This window comes from Lepisma saccharinum, chromosome 1 (assembly GCF_977018435.1).
Source record: "Lepisma saccharinum chromosome 1, izLepSacc3.1, whole genome shotgun sequence".
Taxonomy (NCBI): domain Eukaryota; kingdom Metazoa; phylum Arthropoda; class Insecta; order Zygentoma; family Lepismatidae; genus Lepisma; species Lepisma saccharinum.
Genome location: NC_139229.1, coordinates 185,942,371 through 185,959,537, shown reverse-complemented (window position 1 = coordinate 185,959,537; position 17,167 = coordinate 185,942,371). Strand labels below are relative to the sequence as shown.

Here is a 17,167-nt window from a genome sequence, read left to right as displayed (position 1 = left end):
TCCCAATTCTTATTTACGTCTGTTTCATTTATATTTTCATCATCATTTAAATCCTGCAAAACCTCAAATCTATTTGACAGTTTAATTTGGTAATCTTTCTTAATTCTTTCATCAGTAAACTTTCCTGTATCAAATTTTATAACTTTTAGATTTTGTTGCTTATGATTTATCACTGAGAGTCTTTGTCTTAATTTAGCAATTACTAAATAATGGTCACTGGCACAGTCAGCACCTCTATGTGTACGAACGTCAATTATACTAGTATGCCTTCTCTTATCAATGAGAATATGATCTATCTGATTATGAGTTTTACCATCTGGAGAAGACCAGGTATATTTATGAATATCTTTATGTTTAAAAGTGGTACTTTTCACAATTAAATTCTTTGAGGTTGCAAAAGTAATCAATCTTATACCATTATCATTACTTAATTCATGAAGACTTTCTTTACCAATCGTGGGTTTAAATGTATCTTCTTTGCCAATCTGTGCATTACAGTCACCTAACAGAATTTTCATATCATACTGAGAAAATTTATCAAAGACCTGTTCTAACTCTGTATAAAAATCATCTTTAGTATTATCATCTTTATCTTCCGTTGGTGCATGTATGTTTATTAAAATAATTTTACACCACCTACCCTGTAAAACTGCATATGATATCCTATCATTAATAAATTCTACTGTTTTAAGAGCCGAGATAATTCTATTATTTATGAAAAAGCCTGTTCCAAAATTATGATTTTCAGTACCACCATAGAAAAAATTATAATTTTTAGTTTTACAATTCCCTTCTCCTGGCCACCTAACTTCCTGGACAGCTACTACATCTAATTTATACTTCACTATCTCATTAACTGTACACTGAAATGCCCCAGGCCGGTAAAGGCTCAGAACATTCCAGGTGCCTAATTTAATATCCCTATTCCTAACGTAGATCTTATCCTTAGTCCAGGGACCTCCCAAAGTAGTCCCCACCCGGAGATCCGAACGGGGGACTATTTTACCTCCGGAATATTTTACCTTGGGAACATCCATGGCCTTATATTTCTGTTTCTTGACATGTCTTTTTACAGTGCAGAGTTGTCAGCTCTACGCCTAACCCCCGATATGAATGGAGGAACTACTACACAAGACAAACACAAACACATTAGACAGCACAATTACTACACAAGACAAACACAAACACATTAGACAGCATAACTACTACACAAGACACACACAAACACATCACAACTACTACACAAGACACACACAAACACATCACAACTATAACACAATATAAACACACACACACCACAACTACTACACAATATAAAAAACAAAAACAAACTAACACACACACACACAAACACACACTCGTGGAAGTGATCGATTTGCTACACCGGGACGGCAATACGACACTTCATTAAAAAGTGTATTACAAGTTTTTTTTCAAACCAGAACAATATCACAGTTCACTTACTCTCCACTTTAATTTTTCATGCCAAAAATACTGAAGGGTCAAGGATCAATATTTGAAATAAAAACCATGGTATTTATTCCATTCACTTTTAATAGTTCCAAATGTTTATGTACAGTTACACTTATGCGATGAATTCATATGGAATTGGTGCCAATTTGATAGGCTCCACCGCACCACTGACAATGTGTGCAGGTTTTGGTGGCTTGGGCTGAAATAAGGAAGAAATGTATTACATTTACAGTACATATAAACACGTTGAATACCATATTTACCTGTGTATAATGCACACCCTGGTTTTTGATGGGGAAAAGGGACAAACATATACAGGGTGACTGGTAATTAGATGTATTCCCTGAAAGGGGTTAAAGTAGAGACAATTTGCAATAAATTTGACCATATGATACCCCGTCCGAAAATTAGTAGTTTGAGATAATCGAGTTTCTATTGTTTTTTCTAAAAATGACAATTTTCCACATAAAAAGATGAATTGAGAAAAAACTGATAATTGTAGGGAACTTATTTAAGCGTTTTCTGATAGCTAACAAACAAGTGGTTCGTTTAAAAAAAAGTTTTTTCCAAATAACAATCACATGTAAGTACCGGGTGGGTCTAAACTTACAAGTGATGATAAAAAAATGCACTCTTAGTTTACTTGGCAACGTATTAATAACAAAAATGGTATGACACGAACTGTACAAATTACTTAAATTACTTCCTTGAGTCATCAGCTATCCAACAAGGTACAAATGTTGCTAACATTTACATTTGTGTACAAGAAATAATACTTCATTCATCTTCATGTGTATGGAATCAATGAACAATACAATTAAAGAACATTACACGTCTTGCTCAAAGTGGGCACCTCCGTTACGAATGCAGTCATGCAGGTTTTTACGGGTCATTTGGTCTCTTAACTCGTGATGCGATGGTGGCCTTGATGTGTTGACCAGCTGTTAAGATCCTCTCCCTGAGCTCTTCTTGCGAGTTTACCGGTGCCTTGTCATTCTTTAATTGTATTGTTCATTGATTCCATACACATGAAGATGAATGAAGTATTATTTCTTGTACACAAATGTAAATGTTAGCAACATTTGTACCTTGTTGGATAGCTGATGACTCAAGGAAGTAATTTAAGTAATTTGTACGGTTCGTGTCATACCATTTTTGTTATTAATACGTTGCCAAGTAAACTAAGAGTGCATTTTTTTATCATCACTTGTAAGTTTAGACCCACCCGGTACATACATGTGATTGTTATTTGGAAAAAACTTTTTTTAAAACAAACCACTTGTTTGTTAGCTATCAGAAAACGCTTAAATAAGTTCCCTACAATTATCAGTTTTTTCTCAATTCATCTTTTTATGTGGAAAATTGTCATTTTTAGAAAAAACAATAGAAACTCGATTATCTCGAAAACTACTAATTTTCAGACAGGGTATCATATGGTCAAATTTATTGCAAATTGTCTCTACTTTAACCCCTTTCAGGGAATACATCTAATTACCAGTCACCCTGTATATATACCTTATATAATGTGCAGTACACTCCAGGTCCAAGAAATGACTTTCTTAGTTGTAGGTCGTAAAGCTGTTGCTATGCTGATCAAAAGTGAATGACATCCTACCTATTCAATGAGTCTACTGTTGCTATGTGGACCAAGAGGAGAATAATCTCTTGCGTAAACAATAAGTCACCAACCCATGCCCCCTCTCCCTCCACTGTGTTTAGCATCCCAAAACTTTCACTATTTAATCCACCTTATTTATTCTGTAATAGTAGAAAGAGATCAAAATTAAGTTTTGAATTTTTCAGTGGTCAGGAAGTTATTTTCTATTTTCCTCACCCAACAACTACCGCTGATATGCATCCCTAGTGACGGGAGGTGAATGCTCAAATTTCACCATAACGGAACTGCTTTCCTGGTAAAAAAAAAAAAAAAAAAAAAAAAAAAAAAAAAAAAAAAAAAAAGGTAAAGTGCTCCCCTGTGCATAGCACCATGCCATGAAGGCATATAGGGGGTGTGGGGGTAACGCCCCACACTTTCTTGATCCGGTCGTGAGTGGGGGTGATGTGATCAGCATCACGCCCCTGACCGCCTTTACCCCCCAGGGTTTCCCCCAGGTACCCATGTTATTTGACGCTGGGTGGGCGCCGGGGCCGCTTCCATCGTTAGAAAAGTTCCCGGATTTGAACCGGCCGGGGATCGAACCCGGGACCTTTAGCATGGTAGTCAGACGCGTTACCGACTGAGCCACCGCGGCCACTGCTTTCCTGGTATCAGAGAACATTACATTACAAAGTGGAAAATGGCCTTTAAACTTTTATACATGGTTTTCCTAATTTACTTTTTACTTTTTCTCAAAAAAAACTTCAAAATACATACTTTTTTCATGGCTAACGTACTGTTTATAAGAGGCACATTCAGGACCCTCAAACTAGCAGTGAGCAGCACAAGATTTCTTCCATTAAGGAGGATTTACACACTCCATACATATCATATTACTTGGCCAGTAATACAGTTTAATTATTATTTTGTTTTCTTTTCATCCAAAGTACCCTAAAAATCAGAATGTTCCTTCATTTTGTGATGAGCTTATTTCAACCACACTGCACATTAATGTTACCATCTTGAATGTAACAGTATTGCCATTTTCAGAAACTGCAGATTTACAACGATATATAACATCATATAAATCATGAAAAATCAATACAAGTGTTACAAAATCATGGAATGACCCTGTGCGGTTTCATGTTGGCTGTCCAAATTATTCCCTGTATAATACCCACCACAGTTTTTGGGGCAATTATTTTGGAAAAAAGTGTGCATTATACATGAGTAAATACGGTATCTTCAACTTGTACAGGTTTACACTTGAAATACAGCTATATTAATAGACACTTTCCTGTCACCAGTACAATCTGGGATCAAATTAATATATAAATTATAAAACACTGTTGTTAAACACCAATCTTACATCCTCCTGCATAACTGATCTGCCCTGTCCTAATTCAACGTGATGTTAGAATTAACTCTGATAAACTTACTTTTCATTTTTCCACGTAAATTTCTTTCGCGATCGATTTCGCCACCCGTCTGGTGGCTTCGTCATGCGTGTACTGAAATTTACGTGGAAAAATGAAAAGTAACTTTATCAGAGTTAATTACCTATCTCCGTGTAACCACCAAATAGATATCTTTATTAGATACAATATGATGTTACAATTACTTACGTGAAATTTAAAAGATTTCGTAATTCCGCGTTGCACAATTTAATGGTTCAATCCTATCAATTTCGAAGATCCACTGTCTTCATTCACAAAAGGGTACGGCGTTTGAAGCGGAGGTGGTACCGCGTGTGTGCAACGCGGAATTACGAAATCTTTTAAATTTCACGTAAGTAATTTTAAACCGCGTTTACCGCAACCACCATGATGTTACAATGTTTTTCTGTATTTGGACATTTTTCCATATTTTTGGTTTATCAGCCTCCAGTCCCTTAAATGTGTAATGAAGTTTCACTGTATAGTGGGACCACAAGCTAAAGAACATGCACAGAAGCATATGTCAAGTGCAATGCACTCATGAGTGGAAAGGGGGGGGGGGGAGCTAAAGGGATTGAAGGGAAGATATGTGAAAGGTCTTTTGTTTGTGGTGTTAACATGATATAAAAGGAAAAGCCTTTTACCAGAGATGATTTTTCGGCAATTTAATATTTATAAATGTCTCCATACAGCTGTTAACATATATCATTCCAAATAAAAATAAAGGATCACAAAAATGGAAAGGGCCAGACTGCATGAGGAAGCGTCCAAGGCCTTCAATAAAAGTTCCATCCAAACATTCACCTGGAATGACTAAGAAAAACCACACACTACTAAAGAGCTTCAAGTTTTTAAAATTATTTTTCTTCTTTCTTGAACTCCACTCAAAGTTAACAATGAAAAAGTAATGCATAAACACTACAGTTAATGCAAAACGTATGCAGTTCTACAGCTATTAGTACATGAAGTCTGTGCACTTACCTGTCTCTTCAGGCAGATCTTCAGTCCTCGCTTCTTTGCTTCCTTCTTCAGCCTCTCATTCTCCTTCAACCTCTTCACGAAATCTTCTCTACATCTGGAGTGGCGCACATGCTCAATCCTGATGTTGATCCTGAAATGTTTATGATTTTGCTTTAGTATGAAACTTGATATTACAAATTCTAGCAATACACAACTTTTGTATTGAGTATCCAAAACAAGATCTGTATATTTCCTATTACCAAGTGGAAATTTAGTACTTTTGGTACCATTAAATAAAGAAATAAACATATAAAACCAGATGCTCCCAGATTTCTAAGGTTAAACGTTAAACTTTTTTGTTATCAATAATTTTCTCATTAATGTTAAACAGAAAAACCTATCACATTTTCTTTCTTATACTAGAATTACAACAATAATCACAAATATTAAATGTTATTATAATGAAAAAAATATCTTTACAATTTCAATAGATGACTGATTCATGTGTTATTAAATAACAGTATAGAGAAAGAAATTGACTATATGCTAAACAATAAATATGTAAAGGATCTTTATATTTGTCACATAACTTCTAAATTCTCCTTGCAGGGTAGGAATCATTTTCGCTATGGAATGTTGCTTTATTTTCAGTTTAGTACAAACATCATTCTCTGCAAACATTAAACATTATACTTTTTTACTACAAGTTTTAAGTTATGTCAGAAAAATTTCCATGTTTTAGTAATTTTTTTAACCTTTGTGGAGAGGAATGAGTAAATTCTAAAATTAATTCTACTTAGATTTCTAGAGATTGTAGAGGGAAAAAATCACACCACGATAGATTTTCATGGGGGAAAAAAACCTGGAAAGCAAAAGTGGTGTCTACAATTTCAAACACAGCAAAAATAGTGATGGAAACAGTAAGTTGCAACAAATTTCTGGCAGATCTGGCTTTTGCAAGTTCCATAGATCACTGGTTCTCAAACTTGCAGACTGACGTACCATTCAACCAAAATTCATACTTTCGCCATACCACAAAGTAAAGTTATGGGATTTTCAATGTTTATATTTAAAACTGCATATCATTGCTGAATACTAGCTACTAATGACTATACAATTACTAAAACTGTACTTGGAATACTATCTTTTATCAATATTAAAATAAGAAACCACTATTAATACCGTATTAATAATGGGATTGGTACACATACCATAGTTTCAGAAACTTTGCGTAGCAGGGGTGGCCAACGTATCGACTGTGGTCTACCAGTCGACAGGCAAGCCGCGAAAGGTAGCTCGTGGTACTCTGTCATATTATATGTATTTTATTATGCAGTCACAAAACATTTTATTACTTAACTCTCTATATTTTCAACTGTTGTATCAGGAAAAGAGCTTTGTCGTAACACTTAATTTCTTTCTTTGTTGAATCACATAATAATTAACCATAAAAAATGTAAATATTCTTTGCCTTCTCCGTTCGAAGTAACCACCAATTCGTTATTGAACGACTGAACAATGAGCGATCGAAAGCTTTCTTCTCCTACACTAGATTATTGTTAACGACAAGGCCGGTTTGATTACGCTGTTAGATGCAACATTGTTTGCACAAAATACTGGGCCAGGGGCCAATGGACAGTTATCCGCAACCCTGTGCTGTGGAACGCTGCGAAGTTTGTTGAAAGTTCGCAATCGTAAGACTGCAAACTCGCTGAGAGGCTGCTGTCGGCAATTTATTAGTTGTGCCACAAGCTGCCAAGTCATGAGTGAACCAGGTAAGAAGAAACAAAAGACTTACCACTATCATAGTGAATGGGAGGAAGAGTTCTTATTTATTATTGTGAAAGATAAGTGTATCTGTCTTCTTTGTAACGTAACCGTTGCACTCTCTAAAAAGACTAACAAGGGAAAGAAAGGGAAACAAGTGAACTGCCTGCTGAAAAGTAGAAAATAGGTTGTGTAATTTTTTTTACCAATCCCAGCAACAAGTATGAAAGAATAAAATTGTAGTAATTATGATTATGTAAAAAAAAAATTTACCTTCTCATTAAAAGGATGAAAAGATGTGTTTGTTACATCAGAAAGCATTTAGTACTGTTGTATACAGAAAGTCTTCAAGTTTACGACCTATGCTTTTGTTTGTCTCCGTGACGTCAGCAACATTGACGTAAGTCGAGCAGTATGGCTGCTAGCCAGCTGGAGAAGGCTTTTTGCATGATTGAATTTGCAAAAACAAATTCTGTTACTATCATGTAGCATCACTTTAGAACAAGGTGTGGTAAACAACCACCCACAAGGCAGTCAATCTACGATTGGAGCAAGAAATTTAAGGAAACTGGTTGTCTGTGCAAGGGGAAATGGCCCCGGAATAGGAGAACTGGACTATCCCATTTGATATGTCGTGTTACAAAAGGGCCACATGTAGAACACTTGTAACCTTCAGGACCTAATCTTCAAACCATGTGTAAGTATTTCAGACCTATTATTAAAAACTCTTCTTTCTGTAAAACTTTGAAAGCATATTTCTTTTAGGCTAACCCTGTATATACAACATGTTAAAAAGTGTGTGCAATATGATTGTATAAGGATGCAACAATCAATTTATTTTTAATTATATGAGCAGTGACCACATTACCATCGAGGTTAATTACTACCTTTTTTTGTCTGGAAGGAAAAGTTCTAGGCAGGGTTGTTTATAAACCATTCCCTGCAGCAGAGCTATATACAGACTCTCCAAAATTTGGCCTTTTTTGTTGAGTATCTATATATAGATGGTATTTTAAAATTAACTGTTTTTGTATTGTGGCATGTCAATTTTGAGCCAACACTTTCTCGAGCTGTTATTAGTCTATGTGAGGTATTGGCAATCAATCAATCCATTGTTGATGCTTTGTCAGTTGCTGAAAAATATTTCTTTTGCAAAATGGAATTAGAGCCACGGTGGTCTAGTTGGTTAGGTGTCTGACTGCCATGTAGGCGACCTGGGTTCGGTAATCTGAGGTTGGAATTTTACAGGCCTAGTCCCTGTATAAAATGGCTCTGGAAATCACACAGTTCCTGGGGGTAACCCTGGAGGTTAAAGATTGATTTAATGTTTTAAGTCCACTTTATGCGCAGTAAGGCTAATAGGGACTGGACGTACAGTTTAAAGTGGGATCCAAACCACTATGTGCCTCCACCAGGTATCGAACCTGGGACCCCTTTGAGGGTACAGGCAGCTGGAGCATGGTGCTGATCACATCACCTCCTAAACGGCCACGATCGAGAATATATAGCAGGGATGTGGGTACCTGCCCGCACATACCTTACTTAATGTGGAATGTTTATTTGCGGCAAGTCTTTTTATAGTTAGTTTTTGCATTATTTACGATGACATGAATTTGCAGTTGCATCTATATATACACATGATTTTTTTTTGGTCGCACTTCCCTTCGTCACCACAGGGAAGGGGTTAAAGGTCCAGGAACCAATAAATTCTAATGGGCTCTATTGGGTTTGGTAACATGGACCGGAACCTTTTTCTTTACACAATTTAAATATGGTTCAATTTGCATATTGTTTTATTTCATTACTGAAATTTGACAGCATTTTAATTGCTCTGGGAAAAAAAGGTTCTGGCACCAAAATTAGAGTTCTACATGGGTTCAGAGTTTATTTCTCTGCTCTACCTGGTCCAATTTAAAGAGGTGCGCCAGTACATTTTATATTTGAATAGCATACACATGGGTCGTAGAAAATGTAGTACATGGAAGCAATGACAATGCTGTTGCTCTCATGGATCATGTCCTTAAACCTCCCTTGGTAAAGGATTAACACAGTGAGTAAATCTGATCGAGAATGAAATGTGGAAAATGGGCGTTATTCTCCATAAAGCACAAGCAAAGACTAGTGCAAGTGCAAACACACCATCAGTATCTCAGGTTTCATTTACATGGAATTTCCATCTGCACTCTTATTGTCTATGAAATCTGTGGACCAAGACCATGCATAATGTTAGAGAATGGGAGAAAGTGAGTGGGCGGAGCAAAGCAGTGCATACTGCTGAAAAACAGCTGGTAGCAGCAGTTGCATTTTCTCCTCCATGGACTTGCTTGTTCATTGGTTGAACCTTCGAGACTTGTTTTTATTGGCTTGCTGCAGAGATTATCTTTTAGACTTCAATATTATCCTCCACCATGGCTGAGTGCTGTCATCTGAATGAGCTCTGGCCAAGGATTTGTCATTTCAGCTTGCCAGCAAAATGAAGGAACATGCCCTACTGAAATTTTCCTCTATCAAAAGCGAGACTAGACCTAACAAAAAAGGTGGCAGTTTGTGCTTCAAGAACCCCACAATGATTGAAACTAGGTAGTTCTGCATGAAGTATAGTGTGCCTCTTCATCCTGACAAATTATATCATACTCCCAAAAGCTACAAAGATGCTACTTGAATGTATTTACAGAATTCTCATTGTTCCAAAATAATATTTCACGTGGAATGTGCAAAAGGAATTGGGAATGGTTGTTAATAGCATCTGTTGTACTACACAGAGCTAATAGGAACCTTAAAAACAAAAAAATGCTTCTGATATTTAAAAGGATGCTGAGACACACACCAATGTATGCACTGAAGAGAAGATGGTACTTACTTCTTGGCAATATATCTCTGTCTCACACGCTTGTTGACAACAACCCCCAATGCTCGCTTGGTCACACTGAAAACTCTGCCTGTTTTACCATGGTAGTATTTGAATGGCATGCCTTTGTGAACAGCTCCATGTCCCTAGAAACAACAGAAAAACAAATAAAAAATGCTTTTGACCTTAGAATCAGTTTGCCACATCTTACATTTCTTTTCCCTTATTTTTCATACCTGTTACAGAAAACTAGTAACATGTTTTCAGGTTTGTTATTCTTGAACAAGCATTTAATTTCCCGGACATGCAGACCTGGAGGAATCCTTATCTCCCTCCTCCCCTTGAAAGCACTGGGCAAGTTGACCCAATCTACCCATGCCTGTGAGGACTAAGAAGGTGCAGGAAATGTGGGTAAATTTGGCCAACTTACCTTAGGCATTCAAGGGGACAAAAGACTGTAGACCGAGTGAATATCACCTGGTCATGAGCTTACACATTATCCATTATTGTCTTGCCATATCCACTTTTCAATGAAATTCTATGTTGTAAATGTCAATGAGAAGACAGTGGTGAATGATCTATTATGCCAAACATAAAATTTACATTATGGGTCTCTTTTTCTTAACGCAATACAGAAATATCCAACTAGTTAACCAATTTACTTTCACTTTTCCAAAAATGGATTATCTAAATAAGAAATAAAAATTTGGTGGCTTCCATAATAAGAACAAGTAGCAATGCTACCAATCATGTGAATAAATGGTGGGTTAACCCTCCATTGGTCACCCTGTATCTGTGAGATACATGTCTCTAAAATTGTTTACTTTCTCGGAAACAATTCGGCCTGCAGTCCTAGGCTTCTCATTAGCTGCTTCCGTCTTTGTCTGAATACAGTGATACACAGTCTGTCTGTGCCTAGGCTTATGTAGGCTGTTTGTATCTGTGTGATATCTGTATTTTGTCGAATAGTTACTAGAATTTTGGATTAATGGGTTATGACCATGCTTCCAAAGAGCAGAAACATGTAACAGCAATTCTGAGCACTAATTATCAATTATTCTGGACATGACCGGGAAGCTACCTGTTAGTAACAACATATACTTGTTTGCTTATTTTCTTACATATCTATATTTCTCTAGTAGAGCTTAAACAAATAGGTCACGACCAGAAACTAATAGAATATAATCATAAATACGAGAGTGTGGTGCATTATCTATGGTTCAAAAGCACATTGAAAAGCAGAATAAGTGACATTATATAATCAGAAAGAACCATGAAGTTATGATTTATTTTATCCAGGCTGGTGTACATCAATCCTGGTTCAATCAAGAGGTGATGTAAAATTGCCACAATTACCCGTGATATTGTACACCCAAAAGACATAAATTAATTATAACATTTATGTATGCCAATTTGATTAGATTATTTCTGTAAGTTTGCACAGAGGAAAGAAAATTCTGTATTTGCACGTGTTCAGACTTCACTGATTGACAGTGTTAACAATGCATAAAATTTGTACATGTTTACAAGCAATGGCTAATGGAAATCTCAGAATAAATTGACTTCAACAGTGAAAATCACAGAACTACTTACGTTATTGATGAAACATTATGACAGACTTCCACAAAATATACGTGCTTTGGACAGGATTTGGTATCAGATTCATTATGACAGGCAAGGATACTTTACAGACACTAACTATACACCACGTGCGTGTGTTAAAAAATTGAAAACATGTTCGAAATGCAATCTTCATTACATACTAATTGTTTTGTTCTTTTTCACTGCAGGCAGTGATAATTTTAAGTAAGTTGTAACTGGAGTCTATACAGACCAGAAAAACATTCTGAACCCAAACTGAAGAAAATATTTTCATACTATTTTTAAACTGTGGATATTTGTAAATGTACTTAATAAAATATTAGTAATCTAAGATTTATTTGTTTTCAACAAACTGGCACAATAATTTAGATACAAACAACAGTTTATAAGAAATAGAGAAACAAGTAGTGTACATATTAATGCACCTCCTGAAAAATAAAAGCTAAAAGTATCATCGATTCAAAATAAAATGTATGTTATGGACTGGTTTGGCTTCTTGCTGACAATATTACTGTGTTATATATACTTTACGGATACAAAATACACATACCTTGATGTCAACCATATCCCCAATTTTGTAAACGTGCATATAGGTGGACAATGGAATGACGCCATGTTTTCGAAATGGTCTGGAGAACAGACTCCTTGTTCCCCGACGGTAGCCTTTAGAATTTGTCATCCTTTACCTAGTGCAGAAAAAAAAAAATAGTTCACAAAACATCAACATTTTGCAAATGTCTATTACAATTAACACTAGAGATTGCATACTTATTTGGAAGGTATTTTCCTTTAAAAATGTGAGCTCTATATACTATATCAGAAAAATTTGCTCCGAATGTGTGTGCACATTGGTCCACTGTTCCATGAGAGCATATAGCATTCCATAAATTTCTGGCAGATAACTCCCCAAATCATATTGGCACTTCTAGTGGAGTACTGGGTTTTTCAAAATGTTGGCAACCACCCATCGAGGAAGCTCCAAACTCAGGTTTGGCTACAGACAAGCAGAAATGAAATTCCCTAACTTTTCCAGGACAAAATTTGCATTTTTTCCCTTACAATTTTAAACTAAATCCACATATTTGTATATGGAAGTAATACAGATCTGGAAATGCAGGTATGGATTGTATTAAGTATCTATATTAGCTTACAAGAAATTGACTTGGCTTCTCTATAATTTATATTCAAACTGGAAAACAGTAAATTTAGAAAAGCATTACAATTCAGAGGCTAGGGAGGGATTTTACATCTGCAAGCAGGTTCAAATAAAATATTTGATTATTTTTAAAGTTACAACTAAATGAGATTAGAGTGAATTAGTTGTTAAGGAAGACATTTTGTAAGTTCTCATTCTTATATGTTGATATTTCATCTAATTTGGAGATTTCTAAGCACCTGTTATTTCAAACCTACTTCACTGTTCTATGTGTAAGGCAAACAACTTAACAAGTGAGGGACTAAATGTTCTGAAAGTGAAGCAATGGAATCGTACAAAACAAAGTGTCATAAGTCCACTTTATGCACAGAAAGGCTAATCGGGACTGGACCTACAGTTTAAAGTGGGATCCGAACCACTGTGCCTCCACCGGATATCGAACCCGGGATCCCTTGATTACAAGGCTACGACGCTACCACTGCGCCATCGGGGAGGCCCATTTAATGCAATCAATTTATAGAAGGGAAATCTACTGCATTGTACAGGCATCTGATTTAGTTAATCAAATATTAAAACAGGAACATGCTGTTGATAATATTTTTGCTAACAAAGAAAATGTGTAATACTTTTGCAAATAAAAAAAAGGCCAGGACAATTTTCACCAGGTGGTCGTTGTCAAAGTATGGTCCGTATAAGTAAAAACCTGCCATCTCGGGAGTACTTTCTGCACTTTTTATTATTAAAACAGTTTGTATGCACACTAAAATAGTGAAAGAACACATCTGAAATTGCTATCAATGCCAACGTAACGACGTAAAATTACAGCTGGTTTTGGAATGTCGTGTTGTGTGCCATATTCACCTGTAGGAAACTGCGGGTAACATGCTAAGGGGCAATGGTTCCGATTGTTTTATAATTTTTTTTTTTCAAATTCTCCTAGCAGGAAGACTAATTATCATAGAACTTTGGCAATCATTGTCATACAAAATTTGAAGTAAAGAATTTACAATACCAGACCCTTCTGTAATTTCTATGCTACTGCTTATACTCACGAAATAATTAGTCGTGATGATTTATCTGAGGTTAACATGTTGGGGTGAAGTGTAGAAATTGTTCACTAACGTGCAGAAGTTGTAAAATAAGCTTTTCTATTCTCGCAATGATGCTCCGTATACGAGTATGGGAACCATATTTGTTGATATGAACAATTGACGTTCGCAATTAGTTACGCTGTCCACAGCATGGATGTAAGAATGACGGAAAGAAAACAGTAAAAAAATTGTTGTAAAATTTTAGTACCCGCGAAACATATTTCTTCAATTTTACAGGAGAAAGTACTTACCGAACTGACTTTCGTACACTTATGAAAGGTCGTGGAAGTGTTTTTTCCATCGCTTAATTTATTTTGCAGGTAAATCATGTATTTTTGAAGATTAATGTCTCTCCAATGCAACGAAAGCGGTTGCCTCTGTGTCCTCCTACTACATGAACCAAATGTTGCATGCATTCGATGATGTAACCCTGGGTCAGTGTTTCCAACCACACTGATGTTTTCAAAGAACATGACAATTTTAACTGTTTGCCTAACCTAACCGAACCGTACTGTGCATGGTTCTTGGGGTTAACCCGGAAAAAAAAATACAAAATCAGTAACATTAAAGTAGGTATTTTTCGATGAAGAAGGTTGATAACACTGAACACCCACTGATCATAGACAACGCTAGTCAAGATTTGCCCGCCATATTGTGTGTAACTCAACCAAAAAACGAACGAATAATAATTACTCAATATGTGGAAAATTGAAATTATTTTCGTGAAAAAAATGAAATGCCACCTGCAAGAATCCTTAGCAATGCAGAATACGTTAAGTACCAATGTAAAAAAAGAAAATCAAGGAATTTCCGACGTTTCGCGGATACTAAAATTTAAATGTTGTGGTTAAGTTAAGTTAGGCAAACAGTTAAAATTTGGGGTCGTAAAACCATGCACGGGTAGCCCCACAAACCATTCACTGTAAGGTTAGGTTCACCAAGCATACTTGTTTACTATCCGTCGGACAGATTTCTTCATTTCTACAGAAGAAACTACTTACCATAATAAGTTCCTGTAGTATTGTCTAACATCGGGAAGGTGTTTTGTGTGAAATTCAGGTAAGTTTTCCATATCCTGGAAACGGATTTCTTCAAATTTAAAACTTTGGGGCTCATTTGGGGGCAGGTGTCTCCGGCCAATTTCTAACATGCCTTTAACAGGGAGTTTATAGAAAAAGCCGGGGAGTCGGAGCGGAGGTGGGGCCACGTTAGCGGTTGGGGGTGGTAGGTCAATTACCCAGGGGAGCCCCAAAAACCATTCACGGAATGTTCCGCGAAGCAGATAGGTAAGTACCAATGTCAAAAATTGAAGAAAACTCAGAAGTTATAGGTGTCCGACGGATAGTAAACTTTTACCTAGTTAAAATTTGGGGTCGTAGTATTGTCAGGAATGTATATTTCTTTTTTTAAGTATTGGAAACACAAAATCTTCCAGTAAATAATGAGCAATCGTACCTGTCTGTTCCGATCACGGACCACTCAATTTCGCTTCTTTTGCAATTTCTACATGTGACCCCCCCAATTTTAACTTCAAATTACTTATTAAAGGTAAAAAAAGGTAAAGTGCTCCCCTGTGTATAGCACCACGCCATGAAGGCACATAGGGGGTGTGGGGGTAACACCCACACCCCCTATACTAATTAGGAGGCCTCAATTAGTGAGTATGCGGAATATTACAAAAATCGGGGAAGAGTCCGGTACTGTAAATTCGCTCCAATTTGAACTTAAAAAATTACCTTGTGCAAACATGGGCGCTTCCCATGGACAATGTATTTTTGGTTGACAAGCGACTGTAAGTATCGTAGACTAGTGGGAATTAATGTAGAAGTAGAAGCTCAGTAGAATGCATTTAGGGACTTTAAGAACCAAACCTGGCCCGCTTAACCTAACTACAAAAGCATATATGGAACAAGATCCTAAGTAATCGGTAAAACTCCGCAGTATGTGTTTACAGAAGTAAATCGAAATCGGATCATGCATTTGTAGCATGATGAAATCACAAAAAAACAATAGGAACTTGGGCCCGATAAGGTAACACGATCTTTATTTCACAATAACACATCTTCGCAAGCTAAAAACAACGGAAGACATTCACAAATCACAAACCATGCAAACTGTTTCTTTCTCCAGTGTGTCAAGGGTACCAACGAATCATTGTTATTGTCACCACCTGGTGAAAATATATCTGTAACACTTTACTATACCGGAGACGGATTTCTTCAAATTTACAGGAGAAAGTACTGACGCAAATCATTTACTGTGGCGTTGTTGATGTTCGGGAATGTAGTTTTGATCCATTTTAATGCGAATGCATGTGGTTTTCTACGAAAATCTATTTTCGACACGCTATTGCTGCTGCCGCCATTTGCTTTCTGCACGAGAGCACAATATGCTCTCATATTGTCCGTACATGCTAAATTGAACGAAAGGAGTGCTAATGGAACCTAACCTAACCTAGTAGGCATACCTCGTCCCCGTGATGGTTCGTGGGGCTATCGTGAATTTTTGGGCTACCGTCAATGGTTTTTGGGGCTGCCCGTGCATGGTTTGTGGGAAATAAGGAACAACAGTAAGTACTCGTTAATGTAAGAAATAGACATTATTTTCATTAGAAATTCATTATTTCACCTAAAGAAATGTTCCGCAGTGCAGAATAGTACGTTAGCAATGTAAAAAATTGCGAAATAAATCATTGATAGGTGTCTCCGGTATAAAAAAAAGTAGTACCAATATAACTTTAAACTATTCTCATCACCTGCTGGGAATAGTAGTGCCCTTACAAATTTCACAATTGGAACTTGGGCCGAATGTCTATAAGATGTTGTCAACCAAAGTTGATTTTTGACCATTTGGAAAATCTCAAAATGCATTGCATGCTAATGCGAGCTCAAGAAACACGTGGCTAACACAATATATTCCTTACAATGTTTAAATACAGCATTAACTAACGCTCCTTTTTCTCAAAATACACATTCCCTTTTGTCCAATTCACTTCACATAACGAATAAAATGTTATTATGTAAAAGAAGTCGTAATTATAAAAATTACCTGTGGACTTCAACGCTTTCCTCGGTAAAAGAAGCACACAAGCCAGTGTTACTAACTTCAGGACACAATTTCCCTTAGCAAGGTGCAAAATTTCCCTTTATCGTCAAAATTTTCCCTTCACCTGAAATAAAGACCGCTGAATGCTGAAACCACTATTCTATGCTGAAACTTCTTTAATTTGTTTAATTA

The 17,167-nt window shown here is 36.4% G+C and overlaps 1 protein-coding gene across 2 annotated transcripts; it reads right to left on the bottom strand.

The window, feature by feature from the left end:
- Positions 1–1,536: 1,536 nt before the first annotated feature.
- On the bottom strand, positions 1,537–17,111 carry RpL21 (ribosomal protein L21). 2 transcript variants are annotated; one of them, XM_083126276.1, is made up of 5 exons: positions 16,979–17,111; positions 12,234–12,369; positions 10,094–10,227; positions 5,488–5,617; positions 1,537–1,672 (listed from the first exon to the last, which is right to left on the bottom strand). In XM_083126276.1, exons 2-5 carry the CDS (start codon positions 12,360–12,362, stop codon positions 1,586–1,588), a joined length of 480 nt encoding a protein of 159 aa, XP_082982402.1. In that variant the 5' UTR covers positions 12,363–12,369; positions 16,979–17,111; the 3' UTR covers positions 1,537–1,585. The 2 variants fall into 2 exon arrangements, with proteins under 2 accessions (XP_082982402.1, XP_082982403.1); XM_083126277.1 differs by lacking the exon at positions 16,979–17,111 and adding an exon at positions 16,854–16,874.
- Positions 17,112–17,167: the final 56 nt, after the last annotated feature.